The following is a 23,050-nucleotide window of genomic DNA, read 5'->3' on the forward strand; positions in this document are numbered from 1 at the left end:
CTATTAACAAATTAACAATGCTCGAATGCCCGCTCATGTCTCTAACGCACACCCACCCTCGGGCATCGGGCGTGTGTTCCGGACGGCTAATCCCGGGCAGCTAAACACCCACTGCCCCTTTTTCTACGGTCAGCTCGATTTGCTTTTTCTGGTCTTTGATTCCATGTAAAAATAAGAAATAAATAAAAATGAAAAGACAATACTGTGATGGATGGATAGAGATGATTCAGAGTGTATATCTATTTCCAAATTGCTATTTTTTTCCCCTGCTTTTAAGCTGGTCAGCTTGTGAGAGCCCCTCTGAGATTGCTGTATCTTTGAGCAGACATTTCTGGGTTCCACTGAGATTTGTTACTTCTCTCTGGTAAGTGGTAATGCTATCACTGATTTTTAATACTAACAGTTCCACAAGGTGATCAGTTTTGGGTTTCATGTTTTTCTTCAAAACATGATCTACTCCATGTGATCTGTATCTTTTCTCATCTGGGTTTGTATAGTTTTCGTTAGTTTTCGGCTCAGGGGGGGTTAAGTTTTGAAAATTTTGGTACCATGTGGCGATTTTGTTTTTGGGTTTGTCGGTAAAGAAAGACTGAATGGTGGTGGTGGGGGAGGTGGTTATCGGGATTTGGGCTTGTGATGGTATGTGTGGCTTGAGTGTTTAGGGCTAGTGAGGGATGGGATTGGGTGGTGAGAATGGAAAGGTGGAGACTTGGGGGGTGGGCAAATCAAAGGGTGCGATGAAGAAGAAGGAGGAGGAGGAGGAGGAGGAGGAGGAGGTGGAAGAAATGGGAGACGAGGACATTGGTTGCTGGGTTAGGCTGAGGTTCCTTGGGAGCTGCATTTCTTCAAGATCCAAAGTTGATAGCTCAAGCAGTGGTACCACTGGTAATTACGGTAACTTCTATTGTCTTTGAACCTTCTTTTGGTTACTATGTTTTTCTAGTTTTAAAGCAGTCATGTGTTTCTGGTTTCGCACTTCCACTTATTTTGATTTCACTTGGATGTGTTGTTTCTAGGAATTCTCCATTTTCTCAAATGTCGTGGATTAAGTTAATCAACTAACTAGTTCATGTTTCCAGATGTAATTATTATTGTGATCTTCACTAATGGCCCAAAATATTGCGAGTGATTACGGATTATAACTAGAAAACACCATGCGACATGAGGAGATTGCTTCAAGGTGAACCGATAGAACTTAGTTTGCTATCAATTATTTTGAACTTCTCACTTTACTTAAAAAAAAAAAAATGATAACTCTCTCTCTCCCCTCCCACCCCCCCCCCCCCCCCCCCCCCCTCCTCCCTCCCCCCCTCCCTCCCCACCCCCCTCTCCCATTCTGGGGCAGGTCTTTTTGGCCAGGAGTGAGGAGATTAATGTGAAAGAACTGAGAAGCTTAAGTTTCCAAAGAAATAAATTGAAAGATAACCGGTATGGTCTTGGTAGTTTCTGGTCTTGAGGAAAATGTTATTTATGCTTTGTGTTTTGTCGATAACATGGTTGATGGAAAAGTGGATATGTTTTTATCTCTGAGCAGGAACTACTCAGAGCTACATTTCATAGAAAGAAAACCTTAAACTAGAACTCAATTCCGAAAGCAACTCTAATCTGCTAGAGCTTGCTCTCTAGGCCTCCAAGTAAGACCAGACTGGAGGAAGGTTTTCATGTACGCAAATAAGATTCTTGTTCAAGTGGCCTTTACTTGAAGCAATCATTGCACAATCAAGTAGGATAAATGTTTGCAGTGAATGAGTCTTTTATATGTTCATACTTTTTTACCTATAAAAAAAGCATGTTCATTCTTTTTCCATTCTGTATTTGTCTTTTGGCCTGTCATCCAGAGCTCTTCGTTACACTCTCTCACTCCTGTCATGTGGAATACATCTAAGCTTGTTACATTGTATTTTTTATTTTGTTCATTTGGTTTTCTTTGGACACCTTGTAATCTTGTCAAACTCTCTCATACACTGGTCCATCTTCTGCTTTAATTGGCTTTTCATGCATGTACTTGTATCTAGGTTCTCTAATAATTGTAGTTTTTTATGCTTGTTTAATTGAGTGGCATAATGGCACAACACAATACGTAGGAATACTTGATGTCCACCTCCCTAGTTTATTCTTTTATGTTAGTTTACATTCTTATATGCTGGTTCTCTGTCTTGGTCAGCTGAAAGTAAATCAACGAATGATACAAGCAGAGACCAACCGGCAGCTCCGATTGTCTCATCCTCAACCACTAGTAGTGCTGAAAGTAATTCATCCACTTCCAAACTTGAAGAGGAACTTAAAGTTGCGTCTCGTCTGCGGAAATTCTCATTTAATGATCTTAAGTTGGCAACAAGAAATTTTAGACCTGAGAGTCTTCTTGGTGAAGGTGGTTTTGGTTGTGTGTTCAAGGGGTGGATTGAAGAAAATGGAACTGCTCCTGTGAAACCCGGCACTGGGCTTACTGTTGCTGTTAAGACCCTCAACCATGATGGGCTTCAGGGCCATAAAGAATGGCTGGTTTGTAACTATACTTTCCTACACATGAAATTTAAGTAACAATTCTCTCTCTCTTTTTTTTTTTTTTTTGTTGTAAGTTTTGGATATTTTTCTTAATTCATTCAATATATTTGCCCCCCCCCCCCTCTCTCTCTCTCTCATATTACAGGCTGAAGTGAATTTTCTCGGTGATCTTGTTCATCCAAACCTGGTCAAACTCATAGGTTACTGCATTGAAGATGACCAGAGGCTGCTAGTATATGAGTTCATGCCTCGTGGGAGCTTGGAGAACCATTTATTTAGAAGTAGGTGACTGCCTTTTTGACACTTTATTGTCCTTTTACCTTCACTAATTCATTTTTTGTTCGTAAATGTGACACCCTTTAGGCCTTTTTGAATAAAGGATCTTTCCATATAATTATAGGTTGGTTTCAAAGTTCTCTCCAATATACTTTAGAGGCTGAATAAAGGATCTTTCCAATTGAATAAAGCATCAATTTTTAAAATATTTTCATCAAACTAAAATTTTAAATTCTTCAGAGGATTACATTCTCTCTCAAATATATCATGGATGTGATGGATTCTATTGAATGGGAACCTTAATTAGGGATTAAAAGACATTTACCTCTAAATTTTTGTAATATCATTTAGTAGGTAACTTATTTCTAAATGATTTGGTGCAGTCTAGTGGTTAAAGGGTGGACTTGCGATGAACTGTAGACCCAGACATCCTAGGTTTAGTCTGCACTAGAAATTCCCCTGGATTACCCATACACAGTTCTGGTGAGTGGAGTTGTGAATGCTAACTTCCAGTTAAAGCAGGTTTAAAATAGAGCATTCTTGGGCCTTTTCGGGAAAATGTTCTGCAGAAATATTAATGCGGCTATGTTATTTTGATTCTCAATTATACACCTTGAACTGAATTTTGTGGCTAGATTCAGAAGTCCTTGTCTAACACACTGCTGATATTAGTCTGGAGATAAAGCTTCCCATGGAAGTCGTAATTCATATGTTTAAATACTGCTGTACTACCGAGGGACAATCTTAGAATTTCAAAAAATCTTAGGATTAGATGGGGCTTAGACACCGGTGCCAATCGGAAAAGGAAAAATTAAGAATCTTGGAAAGATCACTAGCTGACTTGAAACATTTTTTGTGCAAGTTACATGAATGAAAAAAGTTAGAAAGAGAAGAAACAAAGCTTCAAGAAATATAGTACAACACAGCGTGATTTATGTTAAATGGTTTTCTTTTGCAAGCTATCTCTTAATGTTCTGTGGTATAGCTGCCTCGTGCTACTATTTAAGAGTAGCATTTTGGAATTGTGGAGGCTTGTATCTGCTTTATTGGTAGGTGCTTCTATGTGACAATACTCTGCCTTTAATTTGCATCCTTGTTTGATGTTCTCTGTATCACATGTTTTATATGCAGGGTCCTTGCCTCTCTCATGGTCAATTAGAATGAAAATTGCACTAGGAGCTGCAAAGGGTCTTGCTTTTCTTCATGAGGAAGCGGAAAGGCCAGTTATATATCGGGATTTTAAAACCTCCAACATCCTATTAGATGCAGTACGTAACTAAACCCAAGTCAGCATAACAATTTACCCTTGATATCATTCATCATTATAATAACATATGCTTTCAGGACTTCAATGCAAAACTTTCTGATTTTGGACTCGCCAAAGATGGTCCCGAGGGTGACAAAACTCATGTTTCTACCCGTGTGATGGGAACCTACGGATATGCAGCCCCCGAATATGTCATGACTGGTAAATGTTGATAAATTCATCCCCCCTTCCACACTCGTTCTCATTCTTTCTCCCTTTACAATGGATGCATGCAGTAGTCATATTTCTGTTGAATGAGTAGGGTGGGTTATGATCTGCATTCTTTATAACTACTTATTTATATCAAGTGGTGAGAGAAGATGTAATGTTGGTTTTTTAGGAATTTTTCACTCATGGAAAATTTGAAAAAAGCCTAAATTATACCTTTATCGCTTTAGTCCCTAAAAAGGCTGGTGCAATAGAGTTACAAGATTTTAGACCGATCAGTCTTGTAGGCAGTGTATATAAGTTATTGTCGAAGGTGCTGGCTAATAGAATGAGCACGGTAATGGAAAAGATTATCTCTAAATCGCAAAATGCCTTTGTAAGGGGGAGACAAATATTAGATTCAGTTTGCATTGCCCATGAATGTTTGGATAGCAGAATCAGATCTGGAATTCCAAGTATACTTTGTAAACTAGATATGGAGAAGGCATACGATCACATTAACTGGGATTTTCTGATGTACATGTTGAGTAGATGTGGGTTTGGGGAAAGATGGAGGAAGTGGATAAGGAATTGTGTGTCAATGGCACATTTCTCGGTCTTGGTAAACGGAGATCCTGTGGGCTTCTTTAACAGTTCGCGAGGATTACAACAAGGAGATCCATTATCACCACTCTTATTTGTATTAGTAATGGAGGCTCTGAGTAGAATGATGACGGTGGCAGTAGGAGGATGATTTTTTTCTGGCTTTTCGGTGGGAGATTCACATGGCCAAACCACTATTTCTTACCTTTTTATTTGCAGATGATACCTTACTGTTATGTGAGGCCAATACAGGACATATTCAATCACTGAAGGGGATCCTACTTTGTTTTGAAGCTGTTTCCGGATTGAAGATTAATTTTGCTAAGACAGAAATGGACGCAGTAGGGGATGTAAGTAACATAAGCAGATTGAGTAACATATTGGGATGCATGGTCTCTTCCTTGCCGTTGAAGTATCTTGGGCTTCCATTGGGGGCTTCTTTCAAAGTTAAGTCCATTCGGGAGGGGGTTTTGGAAAAATTTGAGTGTAGGTTGGCCAGTTGGAAAATGTTGTACTTATCCAAAGGGGGGCGGCTCACTCTTATTAAAAAGGGGTGATAGACTTGAAATATGGTTGTGAAATGGGGGTTGGTGTTCAAAAGAGGGAAGGGGGTCCTATGGAGTGGGGTTGTGGAAGTTCATACGGAAAGGATGAGATTCTTTTGCTAGTAATACTCGGTTGTGCCTGGGGTATGGAAGAAGGATTTGCTTTTGGAAGGATACCTGGGTGGGTGACACGGCTTTGATGGATGTTTATCCCGCTATTTTCAGTATTGCAAGGGATCCAGACGCCATGGTGGCTGACTTCATGGTAACTATCCAAGATTCACAAGAGTGGAATATTAGCCTTAATCGAGATGTACATGACTGGGAAGTGAATATTCTGGTGGATTTTTTTAATTTGGTGTATAACATTCTTGTTGCTGCCACAACCGAAGATGTGATGATTTGGAGACCCTCTAGGAAAGGAAAATTTATGGTACGCTTGTTGTATGACTCCTTTACCGGGCAACAAGGACATTCTTTACCTTGGAAGAACATTTGGAGGACTAAAGCACCCACAAAGGCCGCATTTTTTTTTGGACCGCAGCTTTAGGCAAGATATTGACTAATGATATTATTCTGAGAAGAAGGGGCCTTATAACTGGTGTTGTTTGTGTCAAAAGAGTGGGGAAACGGCGGATCATCTCCTTTTACATTGTGAGTTTGCTAGAGATATATGGAACTATTTTTTCAGCAAGATGGGAATAGCATGGGTGATGCAAGGCTGGGTGGTTGATCTTCTAGCATGTTGGAGAAGTATCACTGGGACACCACAGATTGCAGCTGTTTGGAAAATGGCCCCTATTTGTATTCTTTGGTGTATATGGAGTGAACGTAATGAGAGACTTTTTGAGGATCATGAACGTTCCTTGGAAGAGTTTAGGAGTTTTTTTTTGGTAGACTTTGCTTTTGTGGGCTATTGCGTTAGATCTAAATGGTCCTAGCTTCCATGATTTCCTTGTAACGGTTTCTAGTTCTTAAAAAGGTGTATGCTTTTGTATACTCTAGTATACTTGGGCTATGCCTATCTTTATATCAATGAAATAACTTATAAAAAAAAAATTATATCAAGTAATGTGGCATTTCTAAGCTTGTTGAATCTGAGGCTGGAATTTCTTTCCCTCAATAATAGAATGTAATAGATGAAATATTCAAAGAGTCTTATCTCTTGCACAGATAATAATAATCTAACTTGGCCTCAAATACAGTGCTTCTGTTTGATGCATATGAATACACCTAATTGCAAAAGCATCGGATTCTTTGCATTGCCTGGCTTTTGCCAATCTTGTCTCATTTATTTTTTTTTCCTTAAGTAATTTATGTTTAGTAACTTGCTATATCAGGTCCTATTTTTTTAGCTGTTTCAGATTGGCTTGGAGGCAATACGCCCTTTATGACCTTGTTAAGTCAAAGACAGGGCTCAGTACTGCAATGGTTGGGCAAAGGTCTATAGTGTCTTTAGTTTTGCTTTTAGGAAGTAAGGGGGTGTAACTGCTCCCTACGGTCAGTCATTTCCATGTTTGGCGTCTTGTGGAAGTCATACTTCCATTATTTTGTGTTTTGTACTTTTCATTGGCTGCATGACAAATTTCTGGGATGCATTAAATGCTTATGCATGCTTTTGTTGCAGGACATCTTACATCAAGGAGTGATGTCTACAGTTTTGGTGTGGTTTTACTTGAAATGCTGAGTGGCAGAAGATCCATGGACAAAAACCGACCTAATGGTGAACATAACCTTGTGGAATGGGCTCGGCCACATCTAAGGGAGAGAAGAAGGTTCTACCGGTTGATAGACCCTCGGCTCGAAGGTCACTTTTCAATTGGAGGAGCCCAAAAAGCCACACAATTGGCAGCTCACTGCCTTAGTCGGGATCCAAAAGCCAGACCCCTAATGAGTGAAGTTGTTGAAGCCTTGAAACCTCTGCCAAACCTAAAGGACATGGCAAGCTCATCATACTATTTTCAGACTATGCAAGCTGACCGAATTGGGTCCCCTAACGCTAGAAATGGCATCCGAACACAGGGAGGATCCTTTTCAAGGAATGGGCAGCAGCAGAGGAGCCTTTCCATGAACGGTTCCCATGCTTCTCCATATCACCATCAGTACCCTCACCAGTCTCCGAGACCAAATGGTAAACAATAAAATTGGCTGTGGTAATCTCTCTCTCTCTCTCTCTCTCTCTCTCCCCAACCCCTTGGCATCTTTCATTTCTTTTTGCTCCTTCCTTGGTATGGATCGATCTTCTGTTAAAACAATTGTTCTTAGAGAACCAAAAAGCAACAGAGAAACATGCTTGCTTTTATGTTGTTTAGAGTTGTGACCTCCCTGCCGAGGAAGAATGTAAGGGCAGGTGAAGCTGATTGAGGAAAATGTGTATGCCCAACCAATGTATTACCCCAGCTTCTTTCGAAATATCGAAGTGTAACCCTCCTGTTCCCTTCTTTCTTTTTCCATTTTTCCTTATCTCATTCTTGATTTAATGAAAGTGTGCCATGTTGTATGTTTCTCGTTGTTGTGGGAATTGGGAGAGTGGCATCTTGTTTTTCTTGGCAAGGAGAGTGGTAGCTTAAAAAATAAAAATCGAAGATCTACTGCTGAAATGGGGATGGAGAGTGCTCGGGGGGCATGTGCCGTTGTAGGGTTGATTTTGGAGTGGTAGCAGTAGTACTGCTCAAAGATTTACGGCACATCAGGCACAGGGTCACTCGTGTATTTACGTTGCCAGATCTTATACTACACGTTTAGCAATTAGGTAAAATGGATTGTTCTAACCAAATCATGAATAAGTTTTAATATCTACACTATTACTATTGTAGGATACACGTGTTTAGAAACCCATAACCCCTTGGAAGAATTCCTCTATCCTTTAACCAAGAATTTGTTAAAAAGAAATCATGTATGCTGACGGGGGAAACTCTCGAGATCAATTGGAATGCTGTTCTTGAACATCCAGTATTATCAATAAAAAAAATGAAGAAGTAATCATGCTCTGAATTGGCCGAGTTTGGATGGACCAACAAAAATAAAATAATTGGGACGCTGCTTCAATCGAGGTGCAAAGACTTGGAATATAAAAAGTTTCACTCCTACCAAAGGATAACAACATCCTCTTAATTTAATAATGTTTGGAGCAACATTAATAAAAAGGAAAGTCTGGTTGTTAGCGATTTTGCACATTAATACGTGTATTTATTCAATATGATTGGTCAGAAAGTTAGACTTTAATAAAAATAATGTCAATTTAAATTTTAAATATGAAGGCAACAATATTAGTATGTAGCAAAATTTTTAATGAAATACCAACTACCAGTTGTGTAAAGCATTATGTCGTGTATTCCATCCAAGTGCACGGTTTGTAACACGAGTTGTATGTTGGTTTACTTAATGAATAGTGAGAGGAAAATTCTGAAAGTTTGTAATATGATCTTTCAATGTACCCTCTTGATTATGCACGTCTCTTGTACTTCATGTCAGTTATTGCTTTGTTCATTATCTTCATTTTGTCTTCATAATATTTTGTTTTCATGTATTTGTATGTATTTTATAATTAATAATACAAATAATTATTATTTAAACAACTTCTCATAATTAAAACTAAAGTCCAAAAGGTATGTGATAATACGTTTTTAGGATATTCTTTGATACGTAGGGCAGATGAGTATGCTTCTAAATTGACTCGTACTTGAAACAAAAACCACCAAGGATGGTGGCTCCATAGTTCTAAGTGATTTGGTATGTACTAGCTCTTGCGTTTTCGAATTTGAATATGAATTTCACCTTAGACTACTATTAGTATTTGCCGCTTAATGACCTTTTCGATAAAAAGAAAGGTTTTTGTGGCCTAATAATCAATCATTTGAGTTGTCTAATACGACATAGAGTCTAAGTTATGGCTCAAATTCGATTTAAGGGAGCGCTTATGATTTTATATTATTAAACAACATTTTAACGGACTCTTACTAAATATAGTGCTATTATGGTGACCTTGAGATGGGGAAACTACTTCAAGTTGTCCTATACTATTTAACAAAAATAAAAAAAATAAAAAATTAAAAATCTCATCAAGTTTGTGGTTGGATATGAATGGTACAACTACTCAACGCACCTTGCAATAGCCAAGTGGCAAGTGGGCACTAACGCACCTTCTCAACTCATCCAAAACCACTTCTGGAACGTGATTGTTGAAGTTATCTACCAATTATAGTCGTTTTTCTTTCTTTCTAATAATAAAAAAAAAAGAAACCATGAATGTAGCACAAGACTCGTCCCGCAAAGAGCAAAAAGGATTTTTTATTTTTATTTTATATATTTTTAAAAAAATTCACAATACATTAAAAAAATACCTTTTTAATCACTTAAAATAAAATAAAAAAAATTATCAGGACCCAATCGGGACCCAAATTCGATAGGACTAGCATTTTTGTGTAAAAAGCCTTTTGGTCCACAAACTCAATTTTATCAATACCATCGTAATGGAAAAAACATGGAGAAAATCTTATAACCAGCCCACCGGTTATATCAGAAAATCAGCCCTCCAATCCAAATGCGACACGTCATCATATTTGCATAATAACCATGTATCTCACTACACCTGAACACAACATCTTTTTATGCCTAAACACCTTTCTTCGTATTCAAATACACACCCAACGGCTTGCATTCAACCCAACTGAAAGTCAACGGCACCCCACTCCAAATAATGTAGGAACGTTGCACAAGTTTGATCGAGATTTCTCTAATACTTTCTCCAGTGGAATTTTCACAAACACTTGCAACTATGTGAATGAAAGAGGCAACAGGCAGGGAAAAAAAATCAAATTCAAAAGTGAAAAATCAAACCATTGGGCAACAACGGCAATTGTAGTGGGTTTGCTTGCTGGTTTCGGAGTGATTTCTCTAATACTTCCGTTTGCTGGTTGGTTTCAGCGTGATGGTTTCAGAGTGTAGTTTTGACTTGGAGCTCCTTTGGTTTCGGTGTGAAGCACTCGGATTGAAGGGCACGATTTCTCCTATTTTTTATTTTCTATCTCCTGTGTTTTGGACTATAGTGTTAATTCCACAATTACTAACATGTCGCACTTGAATTGGAGGACTGATTTTCCTATAAAATCAGATGGGCTGTTTAGAAGAGTTCTCCAAAAACATGCCATATATTAACACATTATTCATATAATTTAAATAATAAAATTTACTTTATAAGATTTAAATTTTAAATTTTAATTCTTTTTATTAAGTATGCTTTACATTTGTAATAGAATTCTTCTTATAATATTAGATACAAGTCCTAAATATATAAAAAAATAATCTCACACACTTTTCATGCTAGTATATTTTTTTATGACTAATGATACATATAATCATTGAATGTGTAAATGCCGTGCAATCGCTTTGAAGAAGAGAGATCCATGATTAAAAAGTTCGTTTTTTTCATGTGAGTCCCTTACTATTTCATTTTTTTAAAAAAGATTACACGGCGCTTGTACAACCATAATTATAAATATCATTTCTCTTTTTTTATTAACTCTACAATCACACATGGGGATCCGGGATCCTGATAGTGCAAATTTGTTTTGTAATGTATTGTTTAATGCTTTTAAATATTATTTTTTTATAAAAAAAAATTACAACATCATTAAAAAAATATTTTTTAATTACTAAATAGTAATTAGAAAAAAAGAACTACTATCGGATCTCTGATCGGGATCTCCATGCGTGACATTAGCATTTCTGATATATATTTTTTTTATAAAATACCTGCTGAAGACTTTAGCATATATCATTAATGTTGTTTAAATTCTATAATTTGATTAATTTTTCAGGAAACGCTTCGTTAAAAACCGCCGGAGATTTCAATTTTCACCGCGTAATGGATTGCGTTGCAGGGAACCTGCGTCGTGATAACGCGAGGCGTGTGGAGCCATTAATAAAAGTGGATGATACCATCGAAGCCTCATATCATATCCTCGTTGTTTCTCCGCAATTCGTCGTCCTCTTTCTCGTAGTTAATACTCCACGCTCTTGTCCCACTAATACCCTATAAAATGATCAAAACCATTCCGATTCTGTGAAGTCCATTCTCTCTCTCGGAGGCTGAAGTTTCGAGCTCGGAGCTTACTAGGTTACGAAAGACTCTCTGCTTTATTGTTTGTCAAATTTTCCTTAATCCTGTTTCATTGATTTATTTTCCTGGTTTTGCCTGGGTTATAAATTGCTTCGCTTCTTTCTTTGCTTATATGCATTGTGATACGGACATGCGAGAGCACCATTCTGCGATATTTCCATGGAAACTTAAGGAGTAATTATTTGTTCTTGCTACCATATTTAATGGTTTTTGCTATGGATGATCGAGAGGCTGACGCTTTCCATTCAAAGTCTCAAATATCCTAGTTTGCCTGTATACATTTGGTTTATTACTTTTTTCCTTATTTCTTTGAATTGAATTGGTCGTTCCATGCGTGCTTAAATTGATATGAGAAATGCTGCTCTAACAGACGGGGATCCCACGACAAATTTTATTTTACTTTTACTTAATAATTAAAGAAATTTTTTTAACGACGATATATATAATAAAAAGAAAAAAAAAAAAAAGAAAAAAGAAAAAAAAAGAGCACTGGCGTCGGGATCCCATCTGTCATGTGTGGCTGCAGAGCCACTCGATAGATATGGGACAGGCTGTTTCTTTTCTCTTTTTATATTTGGAACCGTTTTTGTTCTTTCGACACCTTCCTGTCAGCGGGTGTTGGACCTTTTTCTCTACGTTGAAGGTGAATATGGCATAGGTTCTATCTTTTATTTTTTCGTAAGATAATCTCAACTTAGGACTTCTGCTCATGATCTAATCTACAGTTTCAATAAGAAAATATAATTGTTATGCGGAAGGAGAATATACGCGTTTGGCTGTTGCTTATTGTTTTGGTCTTTGAGAATAGGACCAACAGATCTAGTTTCTTCTAATTTCATAGTTTGAGCAGCATAAACTAGACTAATTTCATTGTAGCGTAACATTCTTTATTGTCAATCTCCTTGCTAGGCTGTTGGTTGTTGCGGCTTTAATTGTTCTGATACACACCTGGCTGACAATTACTGCCTTGCTTCTTTAGCATGAAGTCAATTATTTTAAATCCTCTTCTATTATAGTTGATGTCATTGATGACCATATAATTGTTGAATATCACGGTGATGTTTGAAGTTTTTCTCTACAGTTACCTTGTTTGAATATCTATCTATATATAATATCTTTTTCTTTATGGTATTTTCTGACCTATTTCTTAATATACAATTCATTGCGTATGACAGGCAAGCTTTGTAACTTGTTCTGTTAGAGCTATGGTATTTTTTTTTTGGCTAGAGGTAGGATTGTTTGGTCCTGCTGTTACCTAGGGAAGTGGTTTTTTTCTCAGTATATGGTCATGCTTCTTTCAGATAATCAGAATCAAATTGAAAACGGTTGTCTTTATATATCAAGGGTAAATAGGGAATAATCATTTATCGTTTCAGGGCCCTTTTTCTATTACGCCAAAAGATTGGGAAGAACACAAGGTATTGTTTTTTATTAACTAGTGTTTGAAAAACACTGGTCTTCGTGTTTTTTATTTTGTCATCCTGGCTGGAGGTGTGTTTTATTGCATTTTTTGGAATCAGGAACCAATTTTATGGTAGATACCTACTTTGAGGCTTTTAAGTTTATGAAGATGAGTTTCACCTCTTGTTACAGTTTAATATTTGGAGAACTGAGATGACAGCCATATCGGTGACAATTAAAATCTGAACCGGATGCACCAATTTTATAATGGTTAATAGATGTGATCATAATTTCAGGATCTTTTTAACTAGTTTGATTTGAACCTGTTGCATAATTCTTTTCCAAATATGTTTTGGTTCTTCATTTTTCTCTTTTTTCCTCAAATATTAACAAATAGTTCTATCTAAAATTTTTTACATTCGTTTATTAGTGGTTGTTATTTAATTTTTTTTATTTTTATATGTATATTTTTTTTGTTTTTATCTCTTTCATGTGGAACACAGACCTAGTTAAGTCTTTTGTCAATTGTGCATATTAAAGATTGCTTTAATACTGTAACTGATTTCCATAGTTGATCCTGTAGTTTGTAGGATAAAAAATGGGGCAAGTTTTATGCTGTGTTCAAGTGGACCAGTCAACTGTAGCCATTAGTGAAACTTTTGGGAAGTATGATAACGTGCTTGAGCCTGGTTGTCACTGCATGCCATGGGTTTTGGGCAAGCATATAGCTGGCCATCTCTCCTTGCGTGTGCAGCAGCTGGATGTTCGATGTGAAACAAAGACAAAGGTCTGTTTTACTTATTTTTGCCTTATTTTCACTTCATTCTTCCTCTTATTGCAAGCCATTGAATAAAAGCATGTCTTGGCACCATACCTCTAAACCATACAACAACTTGATTCTAATTAACTTGGGTTCCTCTATGCTTTTTCGAATCAAGTTCGATGCCTAGGCTACAACATTATCCTTTTTTAAGGAACAGAAAGCCAAACTACTTTATATGCTTCTGATTTATGGTATGTTGTCAGGATAACGTCTTTGTTACTGTTGTTGCTTCTATTCAATACCGGGCCTTGGCAGAGAAGGCTGCAGATGCTTTCTACAAACTCAGCAATACCAGAGGACAAATCCAATCCTATGTCTTTGATGGTATGGATGTGTGACTTGACCTTGAAAGCTATTACGTTAGTCGTTTCAGTCTTCGTAATGAAAACAAAAGGTCATATCCTTTATTATTACATGTCCCATGGTCCCTTTTTATTTGATATAAGTTTCTAAAGAAGTCTTTTCTAAGAAGTCTTACCTTCTTTTACTTATATATTAAAAAAAACGAAGTCTTTCCTTGTATGGCATTTTTTTTAGGTTTTTCTGAAAAAATTGAATTGTTTATTTTTCACGAAACAACTATACTAGGGCAATTGACAGATCTGTTGCGACTTGCATAAAGCATCATCATTATCTATCTGCAGGACTCGGATGGTAGATTAATATTAGAACAATATGTTCATTTGGATAGGACCATTGATGCTCCTTTCAAATCTAATCGTACTCGTGGTCTGATTTGAAGTATTATGAGATTTTTTTTTTAAAAAGAAAAAGAAAAAAAAAAAAAAGGAAAAATTATGTAGCATTGTTATGAGATTTTCTCTGCAGAATAATTTTTGGGTTGAGAAAAGCTTTCATCACTACTGAGCATATTCGCCTTGAAGACAGCTATAGCATGCCTATTTGTAGATCATGCTTTGGAGAAACTAATGGGCTTTTATGTTTAGTTATTAGGGCAAGTGTTCCTAAGTTGGAGCTGGATTCTGTTTTTGAACAGAAGAATGAAATAGCAAAAGCTGTGGAGAAGGAACTAGAAAAGGTAGCTGTCTACCTACTAATGTTGTCTATCTACTAATGTGGTTAGAATTAGTCAATTTGCAGAAACTATAACATTTTCTTTTTAATATCTCTGAAATTTATATGCATAGGCAATGTCCGCGTATGGGTTCGAGATAGTTCAGACTCTCATTGTGGATATTGAACCAGATGAGCATGTGAAAAGGGCAATGAATGAGATAAATGCCGGTATAATTTATGCATCCCTTTTCCACTGGAATATCCTCTTCCTTTTTCTCTATTTTTTTTTTTTTATTGAATTCTTTTCTTAGAAACGATAATGAATTAGGCCAATAGTATTATATGGAACAATAAAATTGAAAATGACTCACATTTTTGGTGTTATAAAAGCAGCTTTGTTCAATAATAAATTCCTTTCACTTTTAAATGAATATAGCTGCTAGAATGAGGGTGGCTGCAAATGAGAAAGCCGAAGCAGAGAAGATATTGCAAATCAAACGAGCTGAGGGAGATGCCGAGTCCAAGTATCTGTCTGGGCTTGGCATAGCTCGGCAACGTCAAGCCATTGTAGACGGGCTGAGGGACAGTGTGCTGGCTTTCTCTATGAATGTTCCTGGGACTACTTCAAAGGATATCATGGACATGGTTCTGGTGACTCAATATTTTGACACTATGAAAGAAATTGGTGCATCCTCGAAATCCAACTCCGTTTTCATCCCACATGGACCAGGTGCTGTGAAAGACATTGCTGCACAGATCAGAGATGGCCTCCTTCAAGCAAATACCACTCAGAATTAGTGTATACTTGTTGGAGGGTGGCTTTTCTATTCTTTCTCTTTCTCTGATTATTCTTCCTCTTCTTTGTGAATCAACTACACGTCTAGAAGTTTGAGTGTTTTGCAATTGAATGATATGGTGTGCGTGCATGTGTTGTAAAGTTTGGTTGGGGCGAGTGGTGGTATTGTTTATAATAACAAACGGTATATATATGCATGGGTACCCCGCTGATTCTGTTTGCTTTATGTAACTGTAATCTGGATTCTTTTGAGGACATGATTTTCTTGTTCTCTCAGCAAATAGGCTATGGTGAGAAATCGTGTCGAGAAGGCGCAGGATATATAAAAGTGCAGGTTACATAGAAGGGCTGTACCTCTTGTTTTGGTTCGAATCTCTGGCTGCAGTCAGTTCCTGGAGATAATTTTAATAATAATAATAATAAAAAGTCGATGATTTACTTGATCCGAGTAATGTGAGGCGTGTTACACGAATATGAGATTTAATAGATAAAAGACACGTTTCCTTCAAAATGTCTCACTTTTAAGAAAAGAAAAATTTGAAACACCACAAACATAATACTTGAAGTAAAGATTCCATCGAAACATGAGCTTCATGAATTTTGTCCATAAATCCAGACAAGTCATCCATGCCTGGTCGGAAAGGTGATTGTTGACAAAAGTAGTTATAATCTTTGCAAGAAATTAATCAATAGCCAAGACTGTAGATATAAAGGAGTGCAAACCTAAGAGACGGCTGACAAATGATTTAGCATAAAAGACTTCGAACTCATCCATATTATGCATGCCCTGCCTCTCCAGTTCCAATAATATATGACAGGACTCTTTGTTGTTGCAACACTATAATAATAATAATCATGTGAATCATGTGGAACATTATTTAGCTTTCAAAGCAAACATAGGATGCATTGTTTAAACTTTAAGTTGCTTCTGTAGTAAGGAGCATGAAGTTTCCATTCCATAGGAGATTTAATCAATAGGGACAATGTCCTTTAATATGTGTTACATGGTATTCTTGTAATGAAGTATACTCGGTATATTATTATTTTTTAAATATAAAGGTTAAGAGGGGGCAGCCAGAAATGATCCCTATCTAGCGATGACTATAATAGAATTCTACTTGCTGTGATACGCAATGAATATCTATTAGAGCATGTACACCTGCTGTAGAGGAACATGCCTCACAGGCCACGTCTACTGCATGCCCTCAACCGAATGTCTCCTCTACTGGTTGCTCTCAACAAAATGCCATAACCTCCTCTGCACCTCATACGGAATAATAGAAGAACCCTCTAGAATTATTCTCTTGTAAATGATTTCTGCTATAAATATGAGCACTATTGTATTGAGGATGTATGAAAAACAAGAAATACTTCATTCGGAATACACTCTTTCTCTGATGCATTTTTACAAGCATCTGCACTTCATCTTCCTCTACTCTGTTTTCAACATGGTATCGAGAGCCACATAGGGCTAACACCCATCTTTTTTTTTTTTTTTCCGATCATCATGGCACCACCTAAGTCTAACTCTCCGAATCCTTCCATCACAAACTCAGCCGCCCAATCCATCACCATCAAACTTTCTTCCGAAAATTATCTCCTCTGGCATGCCCAGATCACTACCTTCCTTCGTGGCAACCAATTGTTTGGTTATGTCGATGACTCTATCCCCGCACCTCCCCCTTCCATCGATGATGCTCCCAATCCGAACTACCTCTCCTGGCTCACTCAAGACCAACTCATCATGTCTGCAATCTATTCTTCTCTTACTGAAAATGTTCTCTCTCAAATTCTTGAATGCCCGACCTCTAAGAAAATCTGGGATACACTTCACAACCTTTATTCTGCTCAATCAACAGCCCATCTAATGACCACGAAATTCCAACTTGCCACCCTCAAAAAAGGATCCGATTTGGTCTCCACTTATTTTCACAAGGCAAAAGCACTCTCGGCATCACTCAATGCCGCCGGTCATCCACTCCCAGAATCCGAATTTATCATTTATCTTTTAACTGGTCTTGGGTCTGATTTCGAGTCTGTAGTGTCCTCAATCACTACACGACCCGAGCCTCTTTCCATTTCTCAGGTTTACAATTTTCTTGTAAACCATGAATCACGCCTTGCACACCAAACATAGTCTCTCCTCAATCATTTGTTTAATGCCAACTTCACTACAACACGTGGTCCCTCTTCTTCTCCTCACAATTTCACTCCTAACTGAAGCCGTGGTCGTGGCTATCGGCGTGGACGAGGTGGTCGAATTATTTCACCATCTCCCCCAAATTTCTTTTCCTCTTCTCCGAATAATCGCCCCACCTGTCAACTCTGTAATCGCATTGGTCACACTGTAGTCTCCTGTTATCATCGTTTTGATCATGCATATCAGTCTCCTCCTCCCTCCTCTCTCTCGACTAACTTCACAAATTTTCCAAATAATTCCACTTCCTCCACCTCTTGGTTTCCAGATACGGCTGCTTCCACTCACTTCACATCTGATTTTTCTAAACTTAATCTGGAATCATCTGCTTATCAAGGTCCATATCAAGTGACTATTGGCGATGGATCGTCTCTTGCTATACAAAACACTGGCTCAGGCTTACTTCCCACACCCTCTGGCAATTTTCTTCTCCGTCAATTACTCCATTTTCCTTTAATTTCTCGAAATTTATTATCTGCCAGACAATTTTGTTTAGATAATTCTGTTTTCTTTGAATTTAACTCTTCTGGTTTTTTTGTGAAGGATTTGCATTCCCAGGAAGTACTGCTTCAGGGCCCCGTTAAAAATGGCTTGTATGTTCTTCCAACTGATGTTAAGAATGTCAATCTTCCTTCACAACATGCTTTCATTGGCAAAAGGACTTCATCTTCTACATGGCATGCTCGTCTTGGACATCCTTCCCCTCGGATCACCTCCTTTACCATAAGACATCACAATCTTCCAGTCTCATCTGTGTCAACTTCATCACCCTGCTCGGCATGTCTTCAAGTCAAGTCTCATGCTCTTCCTCATCCATCATCGCCCTCTCAACCTCAATTTCCTTTTCAATTGTTATTTTTAGATGTGTGGGGACCTGCGCCTGTGCCATCCTCCAATGGTTTTAGATTTTATTTCTCTATTGTTGATGATTTTACGAAGTATGTTTGGATCTTTCCGTTATATGTCAAGTCGGATGTTTCTAAAATCTTTCTCAACTTTGTTCAATTTGTCAAGAATACCTTTTCAAAAAATATCATAGCTGTTCAATCCGACTGGGGTGGTGAATTCTGCCCCTTTCATACTATTTTACAAACTCTAGGTATTTCTCATAGAATTTCTTGTCCTTACTCTCATGCACAAAATGGTAACATCGAACAGCATCATCGCCATATTGTCGAAACTGGACTCTCTCTTTTAGCCCAGTCTTTCGTACCCATTAAATATTGGGTCGATGCATTTCAAACCGCAGTTTTTCTCATTAATAGAATGCCTACACCTATCATCCGCTATCTTTCTCCGTTTCAATCCCTTTTTAATTCTCCTCCAGATTACAATTTTTTACGAGTTTTTGGTTCGGCCTGTTGGCCTAACCTTCGTCCCTTCAATCATCATAAATTAGACATGAGATCTAAACTCTATGTCTTTTTAGGCTACACTCTTGATCACAAAGGGTATAATTGTTTGCATGTATCATCCGGTCGTATTTACATCTCACGTGATGTACGCTTTGATGAAACTTCCTTTCCTTTCGCCTTTATTCACACACTGCCTACACAACCCTCTATTTCTTCCTTACATCATTAGGCCGAACCCTCCTCTCCAGCACAACCCTCTATTTCTTCATTAAATCATCAGGCCGAACCCCCCACTCCAGCCCAGCCCGCTGCTTCCTCTCACAATCACACTCCCTCTACTTTTATTCAGCCTTTTATTAGCTCCAGCCCAGCCCTCGAGCCCACCAGCTTTCAGCCTACCTCATCTCTTATCCTTTCTCCCACTCCGGCCCACGAGCCCACTCTCACAAACCCTAACTCTAAATCTTTCTCTTCTCCCGAACACTCACCTTCTGCGCCGTCATCTCCTTCCATCCTTCCAGCACCTCTTACTTCATCCTAGACCACTCCCTTCCCAAATAATCCCTCAATCGGTCCCGATCACTCTTCTCCTTCCCTCATCAATTCTCATCCCATGACCACTCGGTCCAAACACCTCATCACTCGGCCTCTCCAACGTCATGACGGAACTATTCTATGGCCTCCACCAAAACCACCGAAACTTCATGCTTCCCTAACCACACACTCCTCTATTCCTGATGAGCCCTCCTCCTACTTCGAAGCCTCAAAATTTTCTGCCTGGCGTATGGCCATGGCCAGCTAATTTGAAGCACTTCTCAGAAACGAAACCTGGTCTCTCGTCCCCCCTCATCCCTCTCAAAATCTTCTTGGCTCAAAATGGGTTCTTAAAACCAAACGACTTGCTGATGGGACCATTGAACGGCGCAAGGCTCGCCTTGTTGCCAAGGGTTTTCATCAACAAGCCGGTCTTGATTATTCTGAGACTTTTAGTCCAGTTGTTAAGCCTGTCACTATACGTCTTTTGCTCTCTCTTGCAGTGTCTCGAAATTGGCCTCTTCATCAGTTGGATATATAGAACGCATTTTTACACGGGGACTTGCAAGAAGATGTCTTCATGCAGCAACCTACTGGGTTTGTTCATTCTGATTTTCCTCATTATGTTTGTAAATTAAAAAAATCCATCTATGGCTTGAAACAAGCCCCTAGGGCTTGGTTTGCTAAACTTAGTTCGAAATTAATATCTCTTGGTTTTCATGCTTCCGTTTCTGACTCATCTCTTTTTATTCTTACATCTGCCACTGCTTCTGTGTATGTTTTAATTTACGTTGATGATATAGTGGTTACAGCTTCTGATTCCTCTCTCATTACTGATTTTATTTCATCTTTGTCCTCATCATTTCCTGTCAAAGATCTCGGCTCACTACATTTTTTTTTAGGCATTCATGTTCACCGCACGGCTCAGGGTCTTTTCTTATCTCAGTCTCGTTACATCTCTGATTTATTAAGAAAGACTAATATGCATGACTCTAAAACGGTGTCCACACCATTGTCCACATCTGATAAACTTTCTGCACTTGATGGACCCTCATTTGAAGATCCCCAACTTTATCGTAGTATTGTTAGTAGTCTTCAATATCTATCTTTCACTCGTCCAGACCTCTCATATGTAGTCAATAAAATCTGTCAATACATGCACTGTCCTCGTCAATCCCATTGGAAAGCTGTCAAACGCATATTGCGTTATCTCAAACTCACTGTCTCCCTTGGTCTTTTCCTTTCCTCTGTCTCTTCCCTCAAACTTACAGCATTTTCAGATATTGATTGGGCTAGTTGCCCGGATGATAGGAAATCGACTGATGGTTTTTGTATTTATTTTGGGTCTCACCTTGTGTCTTGGGGCTCCAAGAAACAACCTACAATAGCTAGATCTTCAACTGAAGCAGAATATAAATCAGTTGCAAATACTACTTGTGAAATTCTGTGGATACAAGCACTCTTAAAAGAATTAGGAATTTTTTTGATTGAAGCACCTCACTTGTTATGTGATAATATTAGTGCAACTTATCTTTCGGCTAATCCTGTTCTACACTCACGCACTAAACATGTAGATCTTGATTATCACTTTATGCGTGATCGTGTTGCCAACAAAACCCTCATTGTTTCTTTTCTCTCAAGTAAAGAACAAATTGCAGATATTTTTACTAAGCCACTCTCCTCGGCATGATTTGCACTTTTATGATCCAGCCTCACCATTTTATCGATGCCGCTTGCATCGCGGGGGGATATTAGAGCATGTACACCTGCTGTAGAGGAACACGCCTCACAGGCCACGTCTACTGCATGCCCTCAACCGAATGTCTCCTCTGCTGGTTGCTCTCAACAAAATGCCACAACCTCCTCTACACCTCATACGGAATAACAGAAGAACCCTCTAGAATTATTCTCTTGTAAATGATTTCTGCAATAAATATGAGCACTATTGTATTGAGGATGTATGAAAAACAAGAAATACTTCATTCGGAATACACTCTTTCTCTGATGCATTTTTACAAGCATCTGCACTTCATCTTCCTCTACTCTATTTTCAACAATATCTGACTATTCTACACCCATCCCTTTGGTAAGCAGTTGGTGGAGATTCCGTTAGTGGAGATTTCATTGATGGAGATTCCGCTAATGGAGAGTCCATTTATAGAGATTCTGTCGGTGTTTCATGCCACAGGAAGCAATCATGTTAGTAAAAACAGAATTCACATAAGTTTTGAGGGAGATAAACTAAAGTATTTTAGCTGCTATAGCCAATTCTTGCTTGACCGAAATTGCCCATTACTGGTTGTCATTTATTCTCTTCCTTGCTTTTCTTTTATCTTCTTCTTCCTTCACTGAGGACCAAAACAAGATTGCTATCTATAATCAACTGTCTGATATTTGAACTCTTTGCTAATGATCTTCTGTATCACTTCATCGGTTGCAGAATTAACGGAGGTTGTTGCTTCATCCAGTACTAGAATGCCACTTTTTCAGCAATTCTCTTCTAAGATAGAATAACTATCTTTGGCCCACACTCCAATTTTCTCTATTTTCAACCACTGTAGAATCCAACTTCTTTACCACATTATTGTTTCTAAAAGTAATAAAACAAACATTGCAATCATGATCATTCAAAATAATGCACTTATCCCTATTAAAAGTAACTATAAATCCTTTATCACATAATTGACTTATACTCAAAAGATTATATTTTATATTTTCAATAAGTAGAACATTTTCAATTATAAGAGAATATTCATTACCAATTTTACCTATTATCACGATCTTCTCTTTTGAATTGTCTCCAAATGTTACGTGTCCTTCTTTTTTGGATGTAAAATCAAAGATCTTAATCTTATTTCTCGTCATGTGTTTTAAACATCCACTATCTAAAACCATTTTTTTTTGGCTTGTGGAGGACTTCATGCATACCTACAAAAAAAATTAAAATGATTTTTCTTGATACCCAAGTTATTTGAGTCATTCATTTATTAGTTTTAGAAAAAAAAAAAAGATTTTTAGGTACCCATATAGCTTTAATAGTCATTGTATATTTTCTTCTAATAGGACAAGTATGATAGTTATGACAATTTCTATTACAAATATTGCAAATAACACGTAACATATATGAAGAACTTAATTGATTGTAATAGTATATTTATTTAAAAAAATTATTTTTATGAAAATAATTTTGAATCCTAAACACTTTGATATAGAAGGATTATCAAAAAAATTTTTATAAGTTTTGTATTTTTATTTTAGCATGTATCCTAAACCTGCCTTATCAAAAACACATCTTTGATTACCAAGAAGTTTTTCAAAATTTCTTTTTCCATTAGTAAAGTTTTTAACAATATTTTCTAAATCAATTATTTTTTTTTTTCAACTTAAGATTTTTCATTTTTTGAGATGATGTTTTTTTTCTTAA

General features: G+C 37.6%; 2 protein-coding genes across 6 annotated transcripts; both read left to right on the forward strand.

The window, feature by feature from the left end:
* The first annotated feature begins 203 nt into the window (after positions 1-203).
* LOC122313375 (serine/threonine-protein kinase PBL34-like) lies at positions 204-7,886 on the forward strand. Of its 3 annotated transcripts, XM_043128315.1 has the most exons (7): positions 768-894; positions 1,080-1,180; positions 2,165-2,502; positions 2,651-2,786; positions 3,913-4,049; positions 4,126-4,249; positions 7,010-7,886. In XM_043128315.1, the coding sequence occupies exons 2-7, from the start codon at positions 1,162-1,164 to the stop codon at positions 7,522-7,524; spliced, it is 1,269 nt and encodes a 422-aa protein (XP_042984249.1). In that variant the 5' UTR covers positions 768-894; positions 1,080-1,161; the 3' UTR covers positions 7,525-7,886. The 3 variants fall into 3 exon arrangements, with proteins under 3 accessions (XP_042984248.1, XP_042984247.1, XP_042984249.1); XM_043128314.1 differs by lacking the exon at positions 1,080-1,180 and having other exon boundaries at positions 204-885; XM_043128313.1 differs by lacking the exon at positions 1,080-1,180 and having other exon boundaries at positions 205-894.
* Positions 7,887-11,245: 3,359 nt separating this feature from the next.
* LOC122313376 (hypersensitive-induced response protein 1-like) lies at positions 11,246-15,766 on the forward strand. 3 transcript variants are annotated; one of them, XM_043128319.1, is made up of 7 exons: positions 11,246-11,500; positions 12,880-12,921; positions 13,488-13,691; positions 13,931-14,051; positions 14,675-14,766; positions 14,876-14,972; positions 15,181-15,766. In XM_043128319.1, exons 3-7 carry the CDS (start codon positions 13,503-13,505, stop codon positions 15,540-15,542), a joined length of 861 nt encoding a protein of 286 aa, XP_042984253.1. In that variant the 5' UTR covers positions 11,246-11,500; positions 12,880-12,921; positions 13,488-13,502; the 3' UTR covers positions 15,543-15,766. The 3 variants fall into 3 exon arrangements, with proteins under 3 accessions (XP_042984253.1, XP_042984251.1, XP_042984252.1); XM_043128317.1 differs by lacking the exon at positions 12,880-12,921; XM_043128318.1 differs by lacking the exons at positions 11,246-11,500; positions 12,880-12,921 and adding an exon at positions 11,516-12,146.
* The last annotated feature ends 7,284 nt before the right edge of the window (positions 15,767-23,050 follow it).

Source organism: Carya illinoinensis, chromosome 6 (genome assembly GCF_018687715.1).
Source record: "Carya illinoinensis cultivar Pawnee chromosome 6, C.illinoinensisPawnee_v1, whole genome shotgun sequence".
Taxonomy (NCBI): domain Eukaryota; kingdom Viridiplantae; phylum Streptophyta; class Magnoliopsida; order Fagales; family Juglandaceae; genus Carya; species Carya illinoinensis.

Bases quoted from the DNA above. Each gene is read 5' to 3' on its own strand.
- LOC122313375 (XM_043128313.1), top strand. From the start codon at position 675: ATGGGATTGGGTGGTGAGAATGGAAAGGTGGAGACTTGGGGGGTGGGC. The intron at 2,503-2,650 runs GTTTGTAACTAT...CTCATATTACAG, and splicing joins AGGGCCATAAAGAATGGCTG to GCTGAAGTGAATTTTCTCGG. The intron at 4,250-7,009 runs GTAAATGTTGAT...CTTTTGTTGCAG, and splicing joins CCCCGAATATGTCATGACTG to GACATCTTACATCAAGGAGT.
- LOC122313376 (XM_043128319.1), top strand. From the start codon at position 13,503: ATGGGGCAAGTTTTATGCTGTGTTCAAGTGGACCAGTCAACTGTAGCC. The intron at 14,052-14,674 runs GTATGGATGTGT...TTTTATGTTTAG, and splicing joins CCAATCCTATGTCTTTGATG to TTATTAGGGCAAGTGTTCCT. The intron at 14,767-14,875 runs GTAGCTGTCTAC...TTATATGCATAG, and splicing joins TGGAGAAGGAACTAGAAAAG to GCAATGTCCGCGTATGGGTT.